The following is a 23,675-nucleotide window of genomic DNA, read 5'->3' as shown; positions in this document are numbered from 1 at the left end:
TATCAGTGAATACCGTGTGTATTGCGGTAAATTAACTTTCCGTTTCCCGGCCAAAAGTTCGGCCAAATAAACAGCTTCATCTTGAAAACGTCGACTGCTGTCTTCGTCGACGTCACGACCACGTGACACTATTACGTGTGAGAGAAGCGCAATCTGCCAATCAATGGGGTACTGGCCTTTGGTCACATTCGTGTTTTGCACTGTGCTCGATGTTTTACAGCGAAAGCTGTTATGAGATCATTTCACCGGCCGTTTTTGGCGCCGTAGTTGTCCGCCGCCGCCGCCGGTGTCTGTAACCAGTATCGCTCGAAATAAGAAAAAAAAAACGAAATAAGAAAAAAATTCCAGGAAGGAATGAGGTTCGAACCTGGGGCCTCTGCGTGGGAGCCCAGTATTCAGCCTCTGAGCCATGCCGGTGCTTGAAACTGCTTTGCAAAAAGGTCCTATACAGGCTTCATGTCGGGAGGGAAGCACATTAGCATATGCAATATAGCGTGGTAGGAGAGTAAAATAAGCACCAAGCGTCGCACAACGCGAATTCTGTAACCAGGCGTCACACAATCCGAATTGCGCAACGAGTAAATTGTTGAATGCTTCCAACCCATTACAAAGGGCTCTGCCATAATTCTTCATGGTCATCAGGCACAGCATCAACAAAGTGCGCATAATGCCTTACATGCGTTTAGCAGGTACCAACGCTCTCCGTAGAGTGACGAAAAATGGCAGAGTGCCTGCTGCCCTACTTCTCAAAAATTAGTGATTTATAGCGTAGTGGGTTCCTCGCAAGTGCACTAGTATTGGTTGCCAAGGAAGCCCATAAGCGCGTGATCCATTTCCTCGGGGTCTCAGTAAAGTTCTTCGGAGGGCGTTTTCGGAGTTTATTCGGAGGGCGTTTTCGGAGTTTATTTTTTGGAGGGAATTCGGCGTTTATCAGAGTTTCTTTCTTAAATTCTTTATTCTCCGAAGTTCGGTGTTTAGTTTTGCATTGAAGGTTGTTTTAATGTGTTATTATAAATTTATTTCTAATGAAAATGCGTTCCATTGTTGCTGATAATCATGTTTCTTCATCCTTTCATATTTTTTCACTTGCTGTTTATTTGCGCTGTTAATAAGGCTCTTGATGAGCACTGCTGTAAACTCGCCAAAGTGTACTTTTGGGGGGCAGGAGCTAGTCAAGCTGCTTGTCAGCTTTCTCTCCCAGTCTTTCTCATCTATTCGCACAGCACCTATTCTTACAATGTCCGCAGCGGTGGTATAGCGGTTACGGTGCTCGGCTGCTGACCCGAAGGTCGCGGGTTCGATCCCGGCCGCGGCGGTCGCATTTCGATGGAGGCGAAATGGTAGAGGCCCGTGTAGTACTTAGCTTTAGGTGCACGTTAAAGCACACCAGACGGTCGAAATTTCCGGAGCGCTCCACTACGGCGTCTCTCATAATCATATCGTGGTTTTGGGACGTAAAACCCCAGATATTATTATTATTCTTACAATGTTTTCAGCTTCTATAATCACTCTTGTCAACTTATCATGCACAGATGAAACAACAGTGACGGATAACTTGGAAATCGTTGTAAGACATGTGGCTGCCAACCTGTTTTCGGCGCATGTACGGTGCGCCAGTGTGTCTGGTACATTGCAGATTGGGCAGTTGTAGGCGTAAAGCTTCGGGTAGATGTCATGTATGAGGATGCCGAGGGTGCAGGAATTGCTCTGAGGTATCTGGAATGCGGGTCTCTCCTCTTTACTGAACTTCAGGATAGGTGGCGCGCGTTACTGTCGTCGTCCTTGGCGGTAGTTCTGGAGAATAGCATTATACGCCATCGGTACGGTCTCTGGTTCTGCTTCAGCGTCGAAGGACCACCGTTATCTCGAGACAGCAAGAAAGGAATGACTGACGTGACCACAGGCCGCGGCAAGAGCCGCTTCGTTTCTCTCGATATCCTTACGTCACAGGACCCGAGTTATATAGGTGTAAAGCAGCGTAGTGCGTCAGTTCTGCAGAACGTTGTTTGCTTCGAACGAAATTCTGCCTCTCGTGTAGTTGCGCACCGCGGATTGGGAGTCCGTGAAGACTAGGTTTTCATCGTTGTGGAGGGCTCCGGAAATTTCGACCATCTGCAGTTCCTTTAACGTGCACCTTAGCCCACAGCCTTTCTTGACGGACCTAATCTTTCTTCACACGTATTCGATGGTTCTTAGGGGCTATGCCATGACCACATCGTCTCATCGCCCATCTTTTAATCTGCTTCGCTGCGTCTGCAGCATCTAGAAACTACCAAACATATGAACCAATGTAGCCACCAAGACCACCATGGTGGAGCGCATTGTGGGCGAGTACATTGCAGCTTCTCGCTTGTGTAAGTACACGACCAGAGCTCCGCTCGACGCTAGCAGAAATTTCTGGCCCCGGCAGCTACGGCTAACCTGAAAAGTCTGGAGGCCGTAAGTGCGCGGTCTCCCTTAATAAATACAAAAATGAAAAAAAAATTTCATGGGGCACGAGTATTGAACTCTCAGACCTTCGCCTTTGCTAAGCCAGTGGTTTCAACTACAAATACCATCTGACTAAGCGTAAATACGAGGTTCATACTGAACTTTAAAATAGCTACAATCTATGCGCTCATTTCGTTAAATACAGTTCGCTTTTATACGCTGTTGTTTAGAGGGACTCGTACGCTTTCTGCACTGTGAATCGCGCTGCATAAAAAAAAATCAAATATTTGATGTTTCAAATTGACGATGTTATTGGGGTACGCAGTATGCGAGGAGGATCTCAACTGCCATCAGTCACAAAGATTTTTACGTGCTGGTTGATACAAGGAAACGAGCATTTCTTTTCACAAAGTCACTATGGTGGTGCCGCCGAGGTGGTGGGGATCGAATATGCTACCTTGAACATCCAAACGGAACGACATAACCTTTTGGTATAATGGAGGATCATGCACGTAGATGTTGAACTTTTAGACATCAGCATAAATGATTACAAAAAAAACCCTCTAGAGCTTTACGCCTTAAACAATCAATGCGTTGAACCCTATATAAAAGAGAACGTTTTGAAGACTAGCTACCAGCATATCACAGCTATGAATGTCATGACGTCCTCGCGATGACAGGCACCCTTTCTTCAGGAAGTCATTGTAGTCTTCTTGACAGAAGCCGGAGAACACGGTGCTACATCAATAAGTACGATGAAATTGTGGTGCCAGCAGACCTTATATATTCGTTCTTGCCACTTATGGCTTTACACTTGTCGTGTCCTTTTGAATGCTGGGCTTTAAACAGAAAAGACAATATCAGAAAGTCATTCCTAACTAACCTTTAAAAACCTTCACCTTTCTCTGAAAATGGAAGTAACGACGCCTCAGTGCGCAACACACGAAGATGTACCTCAGGTGCTCGGCTTCGTGCCCATATTGATGATTTTATTGAATAGCTCCTAAACCTTCACAATTAGGTCACTGCATTTTGCAAGTGTGACGCTTATTGTATAATTGGAAATTGGAAATGCTGTAACAATAACTTAATAATTAGTTAGTCTTGATATAGTGACTATAGCTATGATTGATTGTATGGTAATGTTTAATGGCAAAAGGGCATCTAGGGGAGTTAGTGCCATGAAATTTCTATTTACCTTTTTCCAGAGTTAAAAAGAATTAAAACAATATTTTTTTTCTATATTAGGTAATAATTGTAACATATGTGTCTTGGAGTACTATGGCTGTAGTTCTACAATTACAGAGTAAATAGTTTATGCGAAGACTTGTACGTACTTAGTTTCCCTTCGGGCAAATATTAAAGCCAAAGAATCACACAGCGTGTAACTAAACAGTACACTTTATACAAGCAAAGAATAATAATTAAGAAGAAGAATAAATAAGAGCTGACATATTTTAGCGTGAAGTGTCCCCTGTCCTTGTAAGTCAGCTGTTGGCTCTTTTATAGTGATAAGCGATTTCAATGTCAACAACCTGTTGAGGCTCTAGGTGTGCCTCGAGAGGCTGTATAATAAAGAGCCTACGATACATGCCTCAATATTACGAAGCCAATTCATTACCAGCTCCATCGGAAGTCCCATTCTAAGCAAGATTCAGTGATCAGCGCCGATTCCTTTCTGCTTAATTTTGAACGAAATAATACCTGGACATCGTTTGCAGGTGGCCACTTCCTGATGTATTTAACTGAGCAGCCAAAGAAAGTTTCTCCAGCAGGTGTAATCTGGGATCTACAGAGTAAAACAGGGAAAATTATAACGTTGTCATGACAGCTTGTTTTTTAATTTGTATCACACTTTTTGGATCAAAGCGCACCGCCATGGCATTTTAAAGCATTGACTTGAACTGCTTAAAGTGAAGTGGCACAAAGACCTTTGCTGTAAGCACCTCCAGACTTGTAGGTCAAGGCTGCGCACGTCAGAAACAAGGCTCAAACGGACACATAAAGAAAGAGACGTCCGTGCTTACAACCTTGTCTGTCTTGATATGTCCTTTTCGTCCGTGTTTTTGATGTGCGCTGGCATATGTCACAAGCAGAGATATATATTTAGGCCAACAAATTAAGCCCTACTTTTGGAGGCCACAGTATAGGCACAAATTTTGTCTACAAGCAATGGCGAATAATAGGCTGGCTGACTCGAATGCATGGAGAATATTTGTGGCTGCTATAATCCTGCAGTTCGCACTCTGCTGGTGTGCAAGTAAGTTGGTGTCAGTATTGAATTTTCGAGAAAGCGGAATTTTACACACATAAAAATGGTATTGCTCGTACTTTGTGTTAAACTGAACAGTTATTTCGCCACATGGGTTGATTTTATTTTCATTTGTCTGTTGCTTTCAATGTAAGTCTCGTCTGTTTGGCATCTCCAGTTTTGCAGTATACACTAGCTGTTGGGCAGGAAAGTGAGCACTGGTAGTGGATCTTCAAAAATGAGGTATTCTGATAAAAATCGTATTGTTTCTTGAACTTTATATCTATACTAGCGGCATCATTGCAGAGCCTGTCTATATAATTTTCCTTGGCTTTATACATATATTATGCTTTTTTAATAAGGTAACCATTTAAATATTTCTTACGGGTATCAAGTAACTTCAAAACTCTTGGATAAAGCAATTGCGACGTAAACAGAGAATTAATGCACGCCTTATAAACAAAATAAGAGCGCAAAACTGCGATGAACCCAAATAAGACTGCGAAAATATGAGAAACATATGATATACTACATATGACATATATGGTATATATCTGCTATGAGAAACAACAATATGACAATTTTCGTACTTCTGGTGATGCCAACAATGTATTGGCTTGAGAAACTGCAGTCGTCTTCGCTGACCGGGCGAAGAAGACATCCATGTATCCGTCGAGTAAGAAGCAGCTCTACGTTTTAATTCTGCGTTCTCGCTTTGGCTAATTATCACCCCGCTCCATTCTCGAAAAGTGAGGCTATCATAAAGAGATAGATTCAATTTAACTGAAATATTACTGAAAAGTGCTTAACGAAAAGAAAATCACTGACGATTCCGATATCCCAAATGCGAAATAGACCGCAGCAGAATTCTAATGCTTGCTGCGCAGATGTTCTGCTCTGGCAGTTCGTTAAGCAGCAGTGGTAGACGAAACACTCCCACTGCTTGAGTCGCAAATTGTTCATAGAGAAAGCGTGCACACTGTAGCGTGTGGCTCGGTGATTGGTGCAACTTGGACTTTGCAGCACGTAAATGTTCTAGGACTATAGCATAACATGAACAAGAAGCTAGTCGTGCGATCTTTGTCGCCGACGACATCTAGTACGACGCGTTTGCATTTCACTAGTTCCTTCGTGCCCTTCCGATCAGCTGCGAATAGCGCATTGCTGACGGCCAGTGCTTAAGATGTTTTACAAAATTTCCCGGACATTCGTTGCCGAACGGCACGAGCACTGTGTCTTCGCTTTGTTTTCAAGCCTCATTCACAGTCGTGCTGCCGTTCACCTTTCTGCAGCCTCCTTGAGATGTTTCTAAGGAATTATGTGATAAAAGATTGTGTTTAGGTCGATGTATAAGTGACCCAAAGGGAGGCGCATCCCGAGATCAAGGAAACGCATCACGCAACTGGTCTCTTTGGCATTACGATGTTTGCATTGTCAGAATATTGCGGAAGTGTGCAGTGCTCCTTGTCACTGTCACATGTTCTCCCCGAAAATGCTTTTATTCGAAATATTTCAACGAAGCCTTCGTAAAAGATGCTCTGGTTTTACGTTGGCATGCTTGAGTTATATTCACCTATTGCAATTGCTGGTGCTTAACCAGGTGGATTTGAACGCTTTTGAAATTCGAGCGTGGCTTTTGAGCGTGGTGATGTAGCTTCGAAGCCATACCACCACCGATAATCTTCTCTTGAATATTTTCTTTTATGCATTTCTTGCGTTGAGCTCTACTTTTTCGTTCTTTCATCCTCTCCTGTTCAAAGCGGTGGCTCAGTTACTGAGCACCAGTACGACGCGAATTTCACAGAGACACATAAGAGCGCATTTAGGCGATACTAAGTTTCTATGCCGTATTGATATCAGGAGAGAAAGCAATGGTGGTCTGTGCCGATGTGTCTTATGCGCCAGTCAATGAAGGAATGCGTCGAACCTTTCTCTGAGTATAAGCACACACTTTCTTGATTAGCAAGATGTCTTTTACATTCTGTTCAGAAACCGAGAAAGAAGTCATCGCTTATCCAAGAATACTGGAAGAGAGGATGACTGGGGCACCCTTGGTTCTTAAGATTACAGATGACATAACACTGAATCTTGAAAGAAGTTTCGTACTGGCTGATGAGCTGCTCTTTGTTACGAGCGGTAGGGAAGAACACCATGTGGAAAGAGTAAGTGCAGACTGGTTACATCTTATATAAAGCTAAGCTAACCTAAGAAGTGATAGAATATAGCGTCCATTTGCATAACAAAATTTTTTAGTAGGAACTCAGAGTAACGATCTAGTGCGTTGCAGGTAGACACGTCTTTCATTCAGAGGAATCTCTACCACGACACACATCGACAGTCTTCTGTTATGGTACGCAGTGTTGGCGGAGCAGTCCAAGTCGTAAGTCCTTTCTCCTTTGCCTACTGCTGCTGGAAATTTATCACTCAACGTTCTTAAAAAGCTTCCTTTCTCTCTATTGGTTAATGAAACTCAAGTCGAAGCGTCACCGAGCCAGGTGCCTATTGCCCAAAGAGAAACCTAGCGGAAATTTGAAAAACAATTGAGTTACCAACTAATCAGAACAATTTTCGGCAATCTGTTTGAGTGGACGACACAACCAGTCCAAGCAGGAATTGTGATCGAGCCGGTTGCTGTTTTGAGAAGTAAATAATATAAATCTCGAAAAAATACTGCCAGAAGATGTTACGGGAAGGAAAAGAAGGAGTATGTTGAAACTATGAAGTGTCATGCATGATGGTGGGTGGGATGGCACACATTTTTAGGAGGTTTTATGAAACATAATTTTATGGCAGTATTCTGCAGTATATAAATTATTGTGTAACATTTATCCTTGCACAAACTAACTATGGTGTAATCGGCTTCTTCATGTTCTTTCAATTACGGATTCTTTATGCTTAGAGTCAATTTTTGTTTTCAATATATATGTATCACGTTTACTTTCTATACTTGCGCATATTATTCTGAAGTGTATCGTTCAGATTTTCACTAATGTTCCGTATACTATTTATGCTTTGGAGAAGGAGAGTTCAGCATTGTTTTCTGCAAAAATAATTTTTGTTCTTTCTTCGTTGTCTAGGAAGGTATCCTTGGCAGCGAGCTGAGAATCAAGCCCTTACTGCAAGCACCACGATCTCTTGAAGGTCAAATAGCACACAAAGTATACGAAGTCGAGGAGAAGGCAGACTCAAGAGCAATGCGTGAGCAATCGTTTGTCAACTTCTCGAAAAATTACACGTGACCCGTTGTAGCAGAAGACAAGGACTGCTTGTGTTTAACGTGCTGGCAATCGCGCCATTATTCTGCATCACTAATCGTAGTATTTAAAAAAAGCTCCCGTACACTTGTAGCTAAGTGACCACGCACGGAAAATAGCCCGGATGACTCGTGCGCAAAAGGAAAACGACGCACTTACGCATAAAAGTTGAAGCGCCCAGAGCAATAACACCTGCCTCTGGTTTTCTTCTGCTGTGTATCAATAATTGAATAAATGGCTTTGAATTCACGTTCATGCGCTGATAATGGGGGTTTACCAAACGCTAATGTACTCTCCCGAAAAGTTTTCTAAGTAATGATTTTTTACATTCTCCTCATTTCCTCTTTATTTTACATTCTCCTTACCTTTGTCAACCGTGTGACACTGGTTCAATTATTTTCAAATTTCGTATACTATACGCATGCAGTTATATTTACCGTGGAAAAGCATTGGTGGTATAGGCCATGGACCGCACAGGACAACCAGGTAAGAGGGCCACGAGCGGCGGGCTTCCAGCACGCAGTAAAAGAAAAATGGGTGCTCGATCACAGCGAAAAAGGAAACACAGGGAACAGGATGAGCGCTAAACTTGCAACTTTTGTTTATTGCATGACCCTACAGCACATTATATGGCTCACCTCACAGCACACGTGACGCCGCTACCTGACCATGTAATGTGCTGTAGGTTCATGTAATAAACAAAAGTTGGAAGTTTAGCGCTCATCCTGTTCCCTGTGTTTCCTTTTTCGCTGTAGCCTCTTTTCTTTATGCTCAAACTGAGCTGCACTATACCAATACGATATCACAATGCACCAACTTGCCCATTCTGCAGTACTTGTCGGTTTTCTCTGTTTTCTCTTCTGCTACATTATTGGTGACCAAAACGTAGAATAGACATTAAATCGGGCATCATTTGCACCGGTACTATACCGAGGAGAACTAGTGTTGAAACATAGGAGAGTTGGTACGGGATCATCTCTCAACAAAAGGCGCTGTACGACAGGACAAGAAGATAGAAGAAAGAGACGAGCGCAGTCTGTCTGTGCTTAATGTCTCTGCTATTTTTGTGACCAGTCCTGCTGCGCATTTTGTTGGACGAAGGAGTAGCGCAGGCATCTGTCGTGGTTTTACTGCCCGCCTCCTTTCCGTGGCCATAGAGATCCTCCTGCATGGCATTCAAGCTCCATCCGTCGACCTACAGGAAATCATTGGACGAGCTTGTGCCCCTCTTCCTGGCACAAGGAGCACAATCGTTATTCTCATTGCTATAATATTGGCAAGCACGATCGCGGTTCATCGTTAATCTGATCCTTGGTGAAACACGTCGTCTCCTACACATGCCTGATCGAACACATGCGTTATCGCTGGTTCTGGCCTTTGCTTAGATATTAAACTCAGCTTCACCAGTGCAGGGTAGCAAACCAGATGTGTTTTCTGGTTAACCTCCATGCCTTTCCGCATTACATTTCTCTCTCTCTCTCTCTCAGCGGCTCCCGTCGTGCCGGCTGTCTTATGAGAACATTATAAAACAATCGTGAAGGTTCCGATACATTCCAGTGCGGCCGGAACCGAGCGGTGGTAACACGTGTAACAGTTGTTATCAGTGAAAGCCGGTCATGTGGAAATGAAGAATCGAGTGCACGAGGCCGTATATACCTCCGACTCTCTTGCTAGAAACATATATGATGGCTTTGCCGACAATAAAAACGTTCATTTGCTTGTTCTGTAATCACATGCATTAACTTTTATTTCAGGTATGGCCTATGTACCGACAGGAAAAAGGGGACGAAGGAATAGACAGAATAGTGAGAAGAAATATCGCATTCTTCATTTTATTGGAACTGCTAGTTTTGCTCGTCATACATACAGGGATCATATATATATATATATATATATATATATATATATATATATATATTATTCCGGTGTTAAAGCGCTAGAATGCGGTAATACGAGGCATGGTGCCTGTAAATTACTTAAAGCAAAAAGTTGCCACCTCTTTGTGATGGCGTATCATTGAGCAGGCGGGGTGTTAGAGAAAGGCTTATTATTTTATTATGCAAGCGTGTTCGCAGCAAGAAATCAATGAAATCGGCATCCGCCCGTTATGTTACATGGAACCTGCGACTGAATTCACATGTTTTATGAAAGACGCTACAAGGCAATCTGCAAGGAGTTCTGAGCAATGAATCCACAAGTCGACAAAAAATTTGTTCTGTTCCGGTAATTTTTATCGGCTGCGTAGTTTATCATTTTAGAAATCTGTAGGGTTTCTCAACGAAGCTTCGTTAGAAAACAAGTGCATGGCATTTTTTTTTTGTGAATCCGCAATCACCATCAGAATGAAGAAAGTTGAAGCCCAGCTGTGGCGTCCCACACATTAGTCCGTCGTCACGGCTATCCGTTGCACGGCACAAACACGCCGGAGATTTCTGCATGGATTGTTCCACCCTCCAATGTAACCCCTACCACTGGCGTACGCTGTAAAATATGCGCCTTATTTCTTAATGCGCCATAAAGGTGATAAGAGACAAGTCTTTTCTGCCATAAAACGGATGATAGCACATTAAAAATGGAAAAAAGCGAGTACGCGTGTCAATGTTGCCACGCGGTACAGAAAAAATGGCTCAATAGTAATAACGTAAATGCATTGAAATGGTACTTTTATTGTAAAGTAATGATTTTAGAAAAGGGCGCTTAACGGCAAAAAAAAAAAAATCTACACCATCTCCCACTAAAAGGAACCATGTGAGGATGCGAAGCAGCGCATGAGTCGACTTAAAGTTCCGTTCATCACGGGCACCTTGTCCGATGTTAACGCGTCCTTGCAAGTGGAGCACACCATGAATTCACTGTAGTTGCTATTGCTGTTACTCGTCCCGAACTCTTGTTGGAGCACGCCACGCGGGTTCATAGCGCGCCTGCAGAATCTCATTCCCCGACGCCATCACGTGATTGCTGAGAGAGTATAAGGGGGAGAGGCCACAGCGTCTTACCCAGCCCCTTACACAGGCCCGAACGCGCTAGCACGTGCCAGCGCGTTCTGACTAGGATACAACGCGTTGGTTCATCGCGTGTACGAATCTCGTTCCCCAATGCCATCACATGATTTCTGAGAGAGTGTAAGGGGGAGAGGCCACAGCGTCTTACCCAGCCCCTTACACAGGTCCGAACGCGCTAGCGCGTGCCAGCACACGTGTTTTTGCCTACGTTACGCCAAGCTGGGACAACATACGGCAGCCCGGGCCCCTAAAGTGCTCTGCACGTATCATCATCAAGGCGGTCGTATAACAAGAGGAAGAAGACCTCTCCTTGGCGCTAGCGTGCGCTCAATATGTCACAGATGGCTTTGCTAGGTGGTAGAAAGCGGACGGTCGCCAATGGACAGACACAGGCCCGTGCAAAAGCGGCGTCGCATCTAAAAAACATCCCCTCCATGTAAGGCAGAAGTTTAGCGGAAGATGGACGCTTTACGAGATGAAAGATTCTGGAACAGGGGCTGTCACTGGAGCCAAGGTTTCGACAAGCACACCTCTTTGTCAAAGCAGCAATTACTGCATTGACAAAAATAAGTCAGCGTGCAAAGCGTTGGGTCAAGCGACACGCCCTCTTCAAGGACATTGCACCACCATGTCCATGTGTATTTTTTGGTTTTTGCATTTCGTACAGCACTAAAGCATGATGACGTAAAGTATGAATAATTAAATTAGATTCAGCTTTTTGCGAATTGCTGTATGCCTCACATTTTAATATAATTTTATTTTGTGGCAAATAGTCTTATTTTCAACGTAACCAGGTGCAATAGTTTGTAAATTTCAATATTTTCGCTCTGGACTGTTTGCTTCTTTGGGAACATATATCGACCATGTTTATTAGGAAAAGCATACCTTTTTTGTTGCTAGCATAAACGCAGGCTGTTCTCGGCATAATTTACAAGACAGACCTCAACCAAGACCAATGCATTGCACTCGTGGCTTCCCTGCATGTTCAGGAAACAATACCCTCAAACATGAAGCTGCGAACCCACAGGACAAGTCAGATACCTTTCTTGTGGAAGTTCACGTGATTTCGGACATGAAACATCAACATAGCTTCAAGAAAAATGAAGAACTAATTGCTTACATGGCAATCATGACAAACGCTGTGAGTATGATCTCCCGGAATGAATCTTTTGTGGTCCTTGCCAGATGTTGCAACTGTGGTAAATTTCTTTTATCCGTATGAACTGAATACTTGTTATCTGCTCACTTGAATCATACAGAGATTGAGGGAGACATGGACGGTCCTGTCTCCTTAAAATTGCATATTTCGACCATCTGGTTTACCGCGTAAAAGTTGCGTTTAGAAAATTATGCCGAGCGCACAGCCATATCAACTGAACGTCACCTTCTGCTCTATTCTGGGTTTGTGCTTTAGCCTTCTGGTTCCTTCCTGAATGTAGTGAACTTTTGTTTCAAATATTGCGCAAGTTTGAGGCGTTTTAACGCGCTAGCTTCTGGGGCTCTCAATAATTTCTGCACTCTCGCATGATGCAATACCTACCATCGTTACTGTGGCCTAAATTTCCCTCTGTGATTGTTTGGCTCCTCTTCAATGCGCTATGATTGTTTAATGCGCAAGGGTAGATGCCTCATCTGTGATATCGACGTTTTGGAGTGTGCTAGAAGAGCGAAGCAGAGAGGAAGAAAGAAGACGAAGTGACAAAGCACCGCGATGGGTACGCGTGTGAGTCATGAGCAGCAACGCGTGCATAACAGAAAACATTCGAGGTCTAATTGAATGAAATTGCGAGGTGAGTGCCTGCAGAAGCAAACACGGATATTTCTCAGTCGTGTACCCCGTAAATTAGCTTTCATGATATTAAGGTGAAGGGATTCTGGGAAAGCCCCCTTAAATATACCGCTACCAGCATGAAGTATAGTAACGGTTCACTCCGTGAACTCGGCTGGTACCCAAGCGAAATGCCGTTGTGGCTGACAGAGGCGATAAACGGAGCGCTTGCTCAAACCCGGACATCTCCGCCTCTTCCTCCTTGGTGCTAGCTGAGCTGACCGATTGCGCACCTGTACCGACTTGTCGAGTTACAGTTACAGGAACTCATTTCTCGGTGTGTGACATCTGTGGCATCTGCGAGAGATCCTTTCTCTCAAATATGCGTGGGTTCTTGTTTTGGGACAAGTTTGCCGAGGCTTACGTAGCAACCTTCAATGTTTGCGGCAACTGCCAAGGCCCATTTCGGAAAGCTCACGTCTGTTTCTCCTTTTACAACTGCCAAGGGTACGTGTATCCTCCCAACACATCATAAAACAGCGCGCACGCACAAATACAACAGAAGAAAGAAGAACTGACGACACGAGTCCTTCTTCTTCTGTATTTGTGTGTGTGCGCTGTTTTATGATAAAGTTCGACCTGCTCGTCCAAATAGCTACTTTGCTCTCAACACAATCGCGTGCCAAGCTCAACTCGGCTGCCAAATAGCGGATATCCCATGGGGCGCCATTTGTTTAAGATCGGTGGGTTCACTACGATTGCGGCCAGTACGAAAACCGTGAGCTGGTGGGGAACGTGCCAGTGTAAGTTGATACCATGTTTCGTGCAATCCCTCGATACACTGACAACGATAAAGCCATTCTGGATAACCTAAACAGACATTGCACAGGCCATGCACAAGGCACTTGCACCTATTCGCTCGCACGTCGCCCACGTGCTAGATGTGAAGCGTCACTGCAGTGTTTTTCACAGTGAAAACTGTTATGAGATCACAACAACCGATTTTGGTGCCGTAGTTGCCTGCCGCCGTCACCGCCAGGGTTCGTAACCGCTAGCGCGCGAAATGAGCAAGAAATATCCAGGATCGGATGGGATTTCAACCCGAGCCCTCTGCGTGGCAGTCATTATTCTACGCCAGAGCCACGCCGGTGCTTACAAGGGATTGCGGCAACATGTGTTATGTGGCGTACTCGCTATATATACAGCAACCAGGCAACGTGGCGTCACATGCAACGTGGCGTATAGCAACCAAGCGTGACACACTACGAGATGCGTAACAAATGTGTCTTAAGGGGCGATGCGGGGCTAAAAGACTGATTAAAAAATATGCATTTTCAAATTTGTCTTGTTTTAGATTGCTGGTTGATTAAAGAACATGCTCACCAAGTTTCATTGTTGCCTGTGTAGCAGAAAAGAATAAGACCAATTCTTTTCACGATATGGCGGCGCGAATTGCTGTGAAAAGCGTCTCTGAAACGCTCTCTTCAAGACGCGGCTGCAAAGCGGACAAGAACCTGAACACGAAGTGAATGCCGATGTCAGAAAGTTTCTTTTTCACGCCTTTTAGACACCAAATGCCTTCTCTCGACAGCACACCAGACGGCAAAGAAATAAATTAAAAAGTACATTTTTAGCAGCGGCAACAGCACAGTCATTGGCAAACCGGAACCGAAGTTTCAATTGGTGGAAACATATCACGTGACCATCCACCGCCGGTTTCGCACCAGTTATGAGTTACACCTGCTGTGTTTCTGCGCTACTCGACTTATCTGTTATTTTTCCTGCGAGTTCATTTCGAATCAGCGGGTGGCCCACTTTGTGGCCAACACGTGTTGTGAGCAACGTTCACAGCTCGAACACTGCGAAAAATTGAAGACGATTGGATGCAATTGTCACAGAACAGCGTCGTGTTGTGCAATCTTTAAGCTTATTTTATTGCAATAGCAATTACATGGACCCTCTCGGCGGATTTCTGCCGTTGCCGTCATGTCCCGGGGATATATATATATATATATATATATATATATATATATATATATATATATATATATATATATATATATATATATATATATATATATATAAGGCACAAAAAATAAAGCAGAATGAAAAAATTCCGGGGATTCGAACCAGCGACCCCTCGCTCCCCAGCGCGCTGCGTTAAACTCAACCACCCGCCATGTATGCGCCGGCGGAATAACGGCGAGCTATTCGTACACACCATTTACTGCTCGTGGCACCGAGACGTCGGATGAGCTTGAGCGTGTTTTCTATCACGCAACACTCCCACATTTTCTTCCAACTTGAAAACTGCCCTTGAGACGAGCACGTCAAAGTGGCCCATTTCTGTACCCACTCGTGATGTGGAACAAAAAAAAAAAAAAAACGCCAGGCCTGCGCGGAAAGCGCAGCAGTGTCACAGCGAAAGCTCGAAGAGCGGCATTTCTAGAGCCCGTTATAAACTTTCTTGCGGCTAGTAACACAATACACTAGCCACGTATCCCCTACGCAAAAAATCATAATTTTTGTGAAGTTAAGAAGCACCCACCACGACATTACTCGTCATTCTGTGGAGAAGCGAGGTACCATCTGCAAGGCATTATGAGCAGTTTCTTGATGCGATGGCTGATGACGATGAAGAATTACGACTGAGCTTTTGTAAGGGGTTGGAAGCTTTAAAGGACCCACTAGTTACTTAATTCGCATTGTGTGACGCCCGGTCGTTATGTCACTCTCCCACCACGCTTTATAACATACGCTAAGGTGAGAAAGAGATAGAGAGAGGGAATTAACTTTATTGAGACCCTGAGGATGCGGATCATGGGAGCCTTATGGGCTTCCTTGGCAACCAATAGAAGTGAACTTGCGAGGAACCCACTATGCTATAAATCATCATAATTTTTGTGAAGTAGAGAAGCAGCCATTATGCAATTTTTCGACATTCTGCGGAGAACCGTGGTACCTGCTAAACACCTGTAAGGCATTGTGTGCACTTTGTTGATGCTGTGGCTGATGACGATGAAGAATTATGGCACAGCCCTTTGTAATGGGTTAGAAGCATTCAACAACCTACTCGTTGCGCAATTCGCATTGTGTGACGCCTGGTTACAGAATTCGCGTTGTGTGACGCTTGGTTGTTGTTTTACTCTTCTACCACGCTACATTACATATGTTAATGTGGTTCCTTCCCGACATGAAGCCGGTATAGGGTGTTTTTGCAAAGCAGTTTCAAGCACCGACATGGCTCTGTGGTAGGACACTGGGCTCCCACGCAGAGGGCCCAGGTTCGAACCTCCTTCCATCCTGGAAATTTTTTTCTTATTTCGAGCGATAGTGGTTGCGGACACCGGCGGCGGCGGCGGCGGCGGGGGTGGCGGACAACTACGGCGCCAAAAATGGCCCTTGTTGTGATCTCATGACAGCTTTCGCTGTAAAAGAACACGGGGCACACCTTGCGTCAGACGCCCCCGTGTGGCAGGAGACGCAGAGTGGACACTTTACGCGCCGCAATTTAAAAGAAGAAATATCTAAGAGCGTCTGATTCTCCACTGTTGACACTTGCAGCGCATTGCTCAAGCACAAAGACGTAACAACTGTGACATTTGTTAGTTCACCCTTGTCCTGTGTATAGCTGTGCGTTCTTTTCGGGCGTCCAACTTTGTGCTTCAAAGGCGCGCTGAAAGTATCTAGCTGCTTGTCGTTTTTCAATTGACATTCGAATTTCTTGCTATAGCATTCATTGCTTCGCCCTTGCAGCGAAAACTGTGGCTTTTTTCTGAGTTTGCACTTTTGGCGAGAACAAGCGTTAGCAAAAATATCATTTCCAAATTGCTGCGCCAATAGCAACTTACAAGGTTGTTTCTACACTGGAATTTTTTCAAGAACAAGATAGTGGCCCGTATTCACAAAACGCCTTACGCAAAAATTTTTCTAAGATAATATTTCAACCAATCACGATGTGGGACATATCATTAGCCAAGCCGACTGACCAATGGAAAAACGTACTTACGAAAGACAAGTTTTGTGAATTCGCCCCAATGAACTTTTCAGATCCCTAAGTATTTTTTTCTCTTTCCCACCCCCTCCCCTTTCATAACGCTGAGCAGCAGGCCAGAAGATTGATTCAGGCCAACCACTCAGCTTTTCTGCCACAATAAACCTTTCTCTCTCTCTCCTAAGTATTTTCTAACACGACAAAAATTTCAGATGACATACAGTTATAAGAAAAAAAATGATCTTGACTTTTTGAGTGATGAAATTTTTACAGAAACGTTATAAAAATAGGTGACTGGCTTATCATGAACAACAAACCATCTAGAAGGCATCGAATGACAAACAATTATTATATTTTCATTATATTTGAAATGATAGTTTTCCTAAGTTGGCATACGTGATCGATAATTATAACAGCTATAGCTTTTTTGTATTCCTGCCAGGGTGCTGAACTTTAGAATATGTTCTGATAAGAAAACGATAAGCCATCCCTGATATTTTCGTCAAAATTAGTATAGGAGTTCAAAAGCTGACTCTTCAGCCCCGCATCCCCCCTTAATGCTTCCAACCCATTACAAAGGGCTCAGCCATAATAATTCTTCATTGTCATCAGTCGCTGAAGCCGTTCGTCGGCATAGCGGGCACCGTGCAAGTGCACCTATATTAGTTGCCCCAAGAGAGTTTACAACGCGCTCTAGAAAAGCCGGTTTTCCAGCTTTTGCTGTGACTGTTCCGCGGAGGCCTGGCGTTTTCCTGTTTTAGGGGCGAAGGACCTCAGTGTCTCGGCTTGTCGGCGTGTGATGTTGTCGTCACAGTCCATCATAAACGTGTATGGGTCACGAAAATTCGGTAAATCACACTACTCCCCACCAGCCTGTGCTATGCATATTATGAGTTAAAGGTTCGTCGTTACTGCCTAAAACATAATGTTTGTCTTAGTAGCGGTGTCAGAATCCCCGATGAAATTTACCAAGGTGCTCAAGCTTCTTATCTAGAACAAGAGACAAAAACGCGGATCTTTACGGTAAAGTCATCTATTTGAAAGACCAATTTTTGAAACATATCTGCAAAGTGATGGTGCTTTACTCGCCACCGGTCCACTACAAATGAAGAAGGCAACAGTTAACCCAACAAATAGCCGACGACGTTAGTGGAGCTGGAACACCCTTCCCTACATGCCGTAGGGAACTGAAACCGGACATGTAGGGAAGAAGAAGAAGAAGAACCTTAGGGCAAGCTGCATTCCGACGCAGTTTTCAGATGACGTTAGTGAAGCTGAGACACCCTTCTCTACATGCCCGGTTTCAGGCTTGGCACCACTAGTGCCTCATCAAAAAAAATCTGTCGAAACAATGTGGCGAATTACCTCGGTCAGGTCCTTCTTCTTCTCCTGTCTCTTCATCTTCTGTCTCTGATTGCCGATTAGCAGCAATTTTGCTCTGGGAAACACCGGCGCACACTGGATGCTTCGCCCCTCCTCAGGTTTCACGTTAACTGAAATAAATGCACCGCCAACCTGTATAGTACCGATGTAATGAATAGCAGTTTATATGAACGAGTGTTATCCTTTTCTTCCTTGCCTTTATAGATTAACTTCATTCTACTTTTTCGTCAGCTGTCCTGTATTTCCCTGATTTAAAAGCATTTTTTTCTTGCCTTCAACGAACCCCTTCGTTTGCTTAACGATGGAATCGTTGCAGTGTTGGGTATTCATCTTTACCCGAAACAGATACAAATTTAGAAGAACTTATGGCAAATATTAAATGGGAAAAATTCCAAGAGCACCCATCTACGCGCAATGTCTTGGTTGTCTGAGCGTTTGCGGACGACGCGCGCAATTTAATGAACCACCTATATGCAATTCTTTGTTTATAACGAAAAGAGCCGTCGGAGAGAACCGTCCGTCCACAAGCATGACACGTGGAATGGCACGCATTTGGGGAAACTATTTTTATGTGGCCGAAACAATGGTCACATAAAAAAGTGTTGATGATCTGTACAGGGCTTTCGGCATAGTAAAAGAGCAAGTATTCTCGGCGGTGTGATAGTTTTCCAGAAAGGCGTGCCATTCCACGTATCATGCTTGTGGACGGACGGTTCTCTCCGACGGCTGTTTTCGTTATAAACAAAGAATTGCATATAGGTGGTTCATTAAATTGCGCGCGTCGTCCGCAAACGCTCAGACAACCAAGACATTGAGCGTAGATGGGTGCTCTTGGAAAAATTTTTCCCATTTAATATTTGCCATAAGTGGTTCTAAGTCTGTATCTATAGCACGCCATGTTAGTTTACGTTAGCCACGTTAGCACGCCATGCCTGCTTTACGAGAGCGTTTCGCTATCAAGTAAATATATGTGCTAACCTGTTTCCTGAAGTAGCTATTTTAAACACGTAGTTGAGCGTGCTTAACGAATGGCATGTGCCTACACATGTGGCAACAAAAACTAGAGACACACATTTTATATATTTCAATCTTTATTTTAGGTCAACTTAAGATTTGTCGACATGACAAGACCGAGGGTCAGTTTCATCCTCGTCGGAATAACAAGGAGCAGAGTGAGTAGACGGAAGTAATTTCAGTACGGCTAAAGCTTGTGATTTTTCTTTCTTGTGATACGCCGTGAAACTATTCAATGCGGTGATATCCTGTTAGAAACGACGTGAAGGTGGCTGACATGGTGGGCAGACATCCCAAGGTTTATTGGCAATACCGTAGCGACTAGCGGAGTTTCTCATACAGCGACCAGCCAGGTCCACAGCCAGAGCTGTTTAGCTATTGCTCATAACAATGCTGCGCGTTGAGACCGATCATGAAATCAGTGCACATCACTAACAGCAAAGACATCAAGGAAATGATAACCCTTTGATGGATCTGCAATCGAGTAAGCCGGGAAGAGTATATAATGGCAGACAACTCAATAACACCGTCGACTTCGATGAAGGCTCTGTTATAGTAGTGTTTACTCAAAACCAGGAATAATTTAAAATCAGTTAGCCAGCATTCTAGAAATATTAGCAGCATATTTCTATAATTCGTCAGCACCCCAGAGCTTCGTACTATAAACCCTAGAGAAAAATATGACGCTAGTGTGTATGTCGGCTCCTTGAATTGCGCTTCAACCACCATAGGAATGGCGTACTGTACAGGATCGCATGCTGCCACACCCGGGCGCGTCTGGCTGTGCGAAGAACGATCGTGCGATACGTACAGCCGTCATCTTTATCAAAGCGAACACGTGAGCGCGTGTACAAATAGCCTCATACCGCACGTGGCGCGGCGCATTGGCGAAATGTGAAACTGAATGGAGAGAGCGGCGCCAGTCGTTCTATTGCCTGCACCCCATTTCGCACTACTACTTCTTTCTTTATTACATTATGTTGTCACTTATGCTTATGTGTATGTTGGATCGAAAACAAGCCTGCTTCACTGAAATGTCCCAAATAACGTGGATCAAGAAGAGGGCGTAAAATGGAGGCCAACACATTCGGGACGGGTGTGTAGACAGCTGGAGAAACGACACCACTCTCTTCTTTCATTTCCACTTTTCGCCACTGTGCCGGGCCACATGTGCGGTGTGGGGCTATTGAAGACGCGCTCGCGCGTTCCGTTTCATAATGATGACGCCTGTACAACGCATCTGCCGCTGGAGCGTGAGGGTGCGTTCAATTCGCACCGTCACGCTACTGCCTGCGTAAACCTTGGTGCTTCGCCATTACTTTGCAGCCAAGCTGACCGCATCTTGGCTGGACGCGCAGATAGAAAGCTTGAATTCTTCATGTCATCGGTTCTTCAGGTCATGGGTTTCAGGTCGTGGGTTCCACTTTTGTCAACGGAACTTTTTCTTATAGTTTATTTTCTTTGCCATCTGACGGCGTTCATTTTGCTGACGTATTTCCGTGACGGAAATACGTCATGAAATTCTTGGTGGACCCTGGCATAAAACACTTTCGTGTTAAAAAAAAGACAAGGCATGCAGACACGTTTGCTAGCTAACACACTCTCGATCCGAAGCCTGTACTTCCCGACATTCCAATGGTGGTGGAACAATAACAGAAATAATCCACTAGGACCGTGCCCCATAGCCATATCTAAGTTTTGACACGTAAATGCTCAGAGCCTAACCTCGCATGAACACCAAATATAGCTTGCGGCATCCATTGTTGAAGGTGAAGGGCTCTCCGTCCACAAAACTTCGCACAGCTGTCAGCTGCATACACTGCTAAAGACGTAAACAGTCGCCATGTGAGAGCGCAGAATGTGAGACGTTGCCCCAGAATATGAGTTATATTTAACACAGGATGATGCTTTCGCGACAATACACCAAGGCAAGTTGGATGCGCCAGCGACGTTGGGCGGGCTCGAAAAATACATCGAGAATGGAAAAGTTCCTGGAAGCAATGACATCGTGTTTCTTGTAACTGGGTGAGTGCAATGATTCCGGTATTTTAAGCTGCTGTTGTCACTAACTGCTTCATTTGGTATAGATGATGGCTAGGCATGCTCAGCGATCTGAGAGCTTAGCACTGCTCAACACCTTTCGCTGGAAGATAGCCATCGAAGCGAAGTTATGTTTATGACACTACGCATGCACTGCTCGCAATGGATCTATTTTCAGCTAGGTTGTTTAGCTTGTTACGCCGAATAATACGGCGTCGTGATATTGATTTCAGTGAAGTCAGATTGTCACATCGCGTGTCTGTTGATGTCACAAAATGAAGCGCTATTTTATGGATAGCACGGAAATATGCGTGGTTGTTAAAAAAAGAATATCTTTAATACTGCCATCACAATTTTTATCAGGCGATGAAATGACAAGAAAGGCTAAGGATGAAAGTTCAAGCGCTAGTGAGCCACACAGAGAAATGTGTTTACGTTGTCTCTTCATTACCTACATATCTTTCTGCATACATATTCAACACTCTTTCAGGTTGGACATGTTCAACAAACCGGACGGAAAAATTAACACGGGTTTGGCCGGTACGTACAACGCACTTGACATCGCAGAATTTCAAAACGCTCACTGCGTGTAGTCGTGTCTTCGGATTTAATAGGTCACAAATATGGACTAATTATTGGTTACAACCTCAGGATCGAGAACGATGCAATTTGTCTAATTAATCCTGACCATTATTTGAAGACGTTGTTTATGTACGGATACGGGAACACTGGCACTGATAGCTCATTTGTAATCTGCAAAAGAATATTTGGCAAAGTTGCACATCACAGAACATTCTTTCGAACCAAAGAAACTCCTTACAAGCCCATCGGTAAAATTTTACTCGTTATAAAGAAAGAACTGATTTTGGGCTATTACACTGCAGTCAACTGCAGTGTTTTAACTCGGTACAAGTTAGGGCTGCAACACGAGGTACACAATGCTTTTGAATATTGCGGTGGTGCAGTAACAATTGTTGCGTTATAAAAAAGAGCTCTACGCATCATATACGACATCTTAAGAATTCTGTTATCCTGCACTAGTGCACCCTTCAGATGCTCAGCGTTGGGAACGGCGGTCACCGTTAACTGTTCTCCGCATTGGCGTTTGTGAATATTAGATTTGATGGGTAATGACGCAAAGTTTTAGCTGTACCGAGTATTCAGATGCTTTTTCTAAAGCGAAGTTGTAAACGACCAGGAGGTAGAAAGATGTGGCGCTCCACGAGTTCACAGAAACCACAGTGAAGAAGCGATGCTACCCTTCTTCGTAGGGCCTATGCCCGTGCATTGCTTTCTTTTCGGGTTTTGTCAGCTTATCTAGACAGAGATGACAAGCGCCGCAGCATGTGTGGATATCCATAGATCCTCTAAGTGTTCTTAATATCCCTTAAGCTGAAGTCGCTGGAAACGAAATGTCTGACGAAAGGGGCGACAGTGACTTTCGTCAGGCATTGTATCTCTCTCTCAAGAACTGTGGAAGCGTCGAGATGCGGGCTAGTTGGTATACGTTTATTTTTACAGAGGAAATAAGGTCGGGACAAAATAAGATAAGGTAGAAGAGGTGCGCTGATGCTGAGGGGTCAGCGCTTGTCTTCCCTAAGTTTTCACGAAGTACTTTATAGACACATGGCCTTTCGACAAAAAGCAAGGTGCGGCCTGTTGTGTCGCGCTCTAAAACTTGTCCAAAACACGGGCCCAAGTGGGAACGCTGTGTTGACAGTTCCGCCCGCGTTGGCGCTAGTCGACGTACAGCCACGCGCCTTTAGAACAAAACAGCAATCAAAAGAGTGTTTTGGCGTGCGCGAGACGCTGTATCCCGCCTTATATGAGCATAAGGAGAAACAACTATGTTTCCTGGTGTCTTTCAACGACAAGTAAAGATGTCAACGTCGGCGTCCACTAATTTTCGTATGACACGTGCGTTAGAAGTCCAAGTGACAAAATAAGAGATCTTTGTTTCCGAATAAAGCAATGCATTGAGAAGAGTGTTGATGACCCGATCCCCATAATATTTTGTAAGAGTTCGAGGCTCCTCAAGAAAACCGGCAACAAAAGGACACTCCTGTTTAAAAAACATTTGTGCGAGCTGTCTTGTGGCGCCACAGCGGCAACAGGTTCGACTAGGTGGCTCCGCCGCTCTCGGGGCGTGGCCCAAGTAGCACTTTTTTTTTTTATCGCGCGCCCGTGGTATACCGCTTAGCTGGCTCGTAATTGTCTCTCCTCGTAAGTTTGCGCTGGCATCGGCGAACCGACCGGCAGCGTTGTCGTCGTTTCCTCCTGGCGCTGTGCGTCTCGGGTGCGTTCTTTCTCGTTGCGTCTTCTCGTAAACTCATGTGGGGCACTGGCGAAATGTCATCGTCGTGACAACGTCCTCGCTTGCGCTCGACGTCTCGGGCGAACCACGGACGCTCAAAGAACGTGAACACGTCGGTACGACGACGTCCCCCGAAGACGCGCGCGTTATTCGCTCTGAGATGGCAGGGTGGTGTGGCTCACGAGTACACTCTCATTTCGCAATCACATGCTTCCAATAGATTCA

General features: G+C 44.4%; 1 protein-coding gene across 1 annotated transcript in view; it reads left to right on the top strand.

Moving 5' to 3' along the window:
* Positions 1-4,563: 4,563 nt before the first annotated feature.
* LOC119401424 (venom metalloproteinase antarease-like TtrivMP_A) overlaps positions 4,564-23,675 on the top strand; it is a 179,457-nt gene continuing 160,345 nt past the window's right edge. The window contains exons 1-9 of the mRNA XM_049418768.1: positions 4,564-4,690; positions 6,671-6,843; positions 6,969-7,061; positions 7,759-7,879; positions 9,690-9,740; positions 11,927-12,078; positions 19,183-19,254; positions 20,997-21,121; positions 21,627-21,676. Coding sequence (XP_049274725.1) covers positions 4,603-4,690; positions 6,671-6,843; positions 6,969-7,061; positions 7,759-7,879; positions 9,690-9,740; positions 11,927-12,078; positions 19,183-19,254; positions 20,997-21,121; positions 21,627-21,676 — 925 coding nt within the window. The 5' untranslated portion in view covers positions 4,564-4,602. The remainder of the gene's footprint in view (positions 4,691-6,670; positions 6,844-6,968; positions 7,062-7,758; positions 7,880-9,689; positions 9,741-11,926; positions 12,079-19,182; positions 19,255-20,996; positions 21,122-21,626; positions 21,677-23,675) is intronic.

Source organism: Rhipicephalus sanguineus, chromosome 8 (assembly GCF_013339695.2).
Source record: "Rhipicephalus sanguineus isolate Rsan-2018 chromosome 8, BIME_Rsan_1.4, whole genome shotgun sequence".
NCBI classification, from domain to species: Eukaryota; Metazoa; Arthropoda; class Arachnida; order Ixodida; family Ixodidae; genus Rhipicephalus; species Rhipicephalus sanguineus.
Note: the sequence above shows the minus strand (reverse complement) of the source record. Positions and strands in the feature narration are given on the sequence as shown.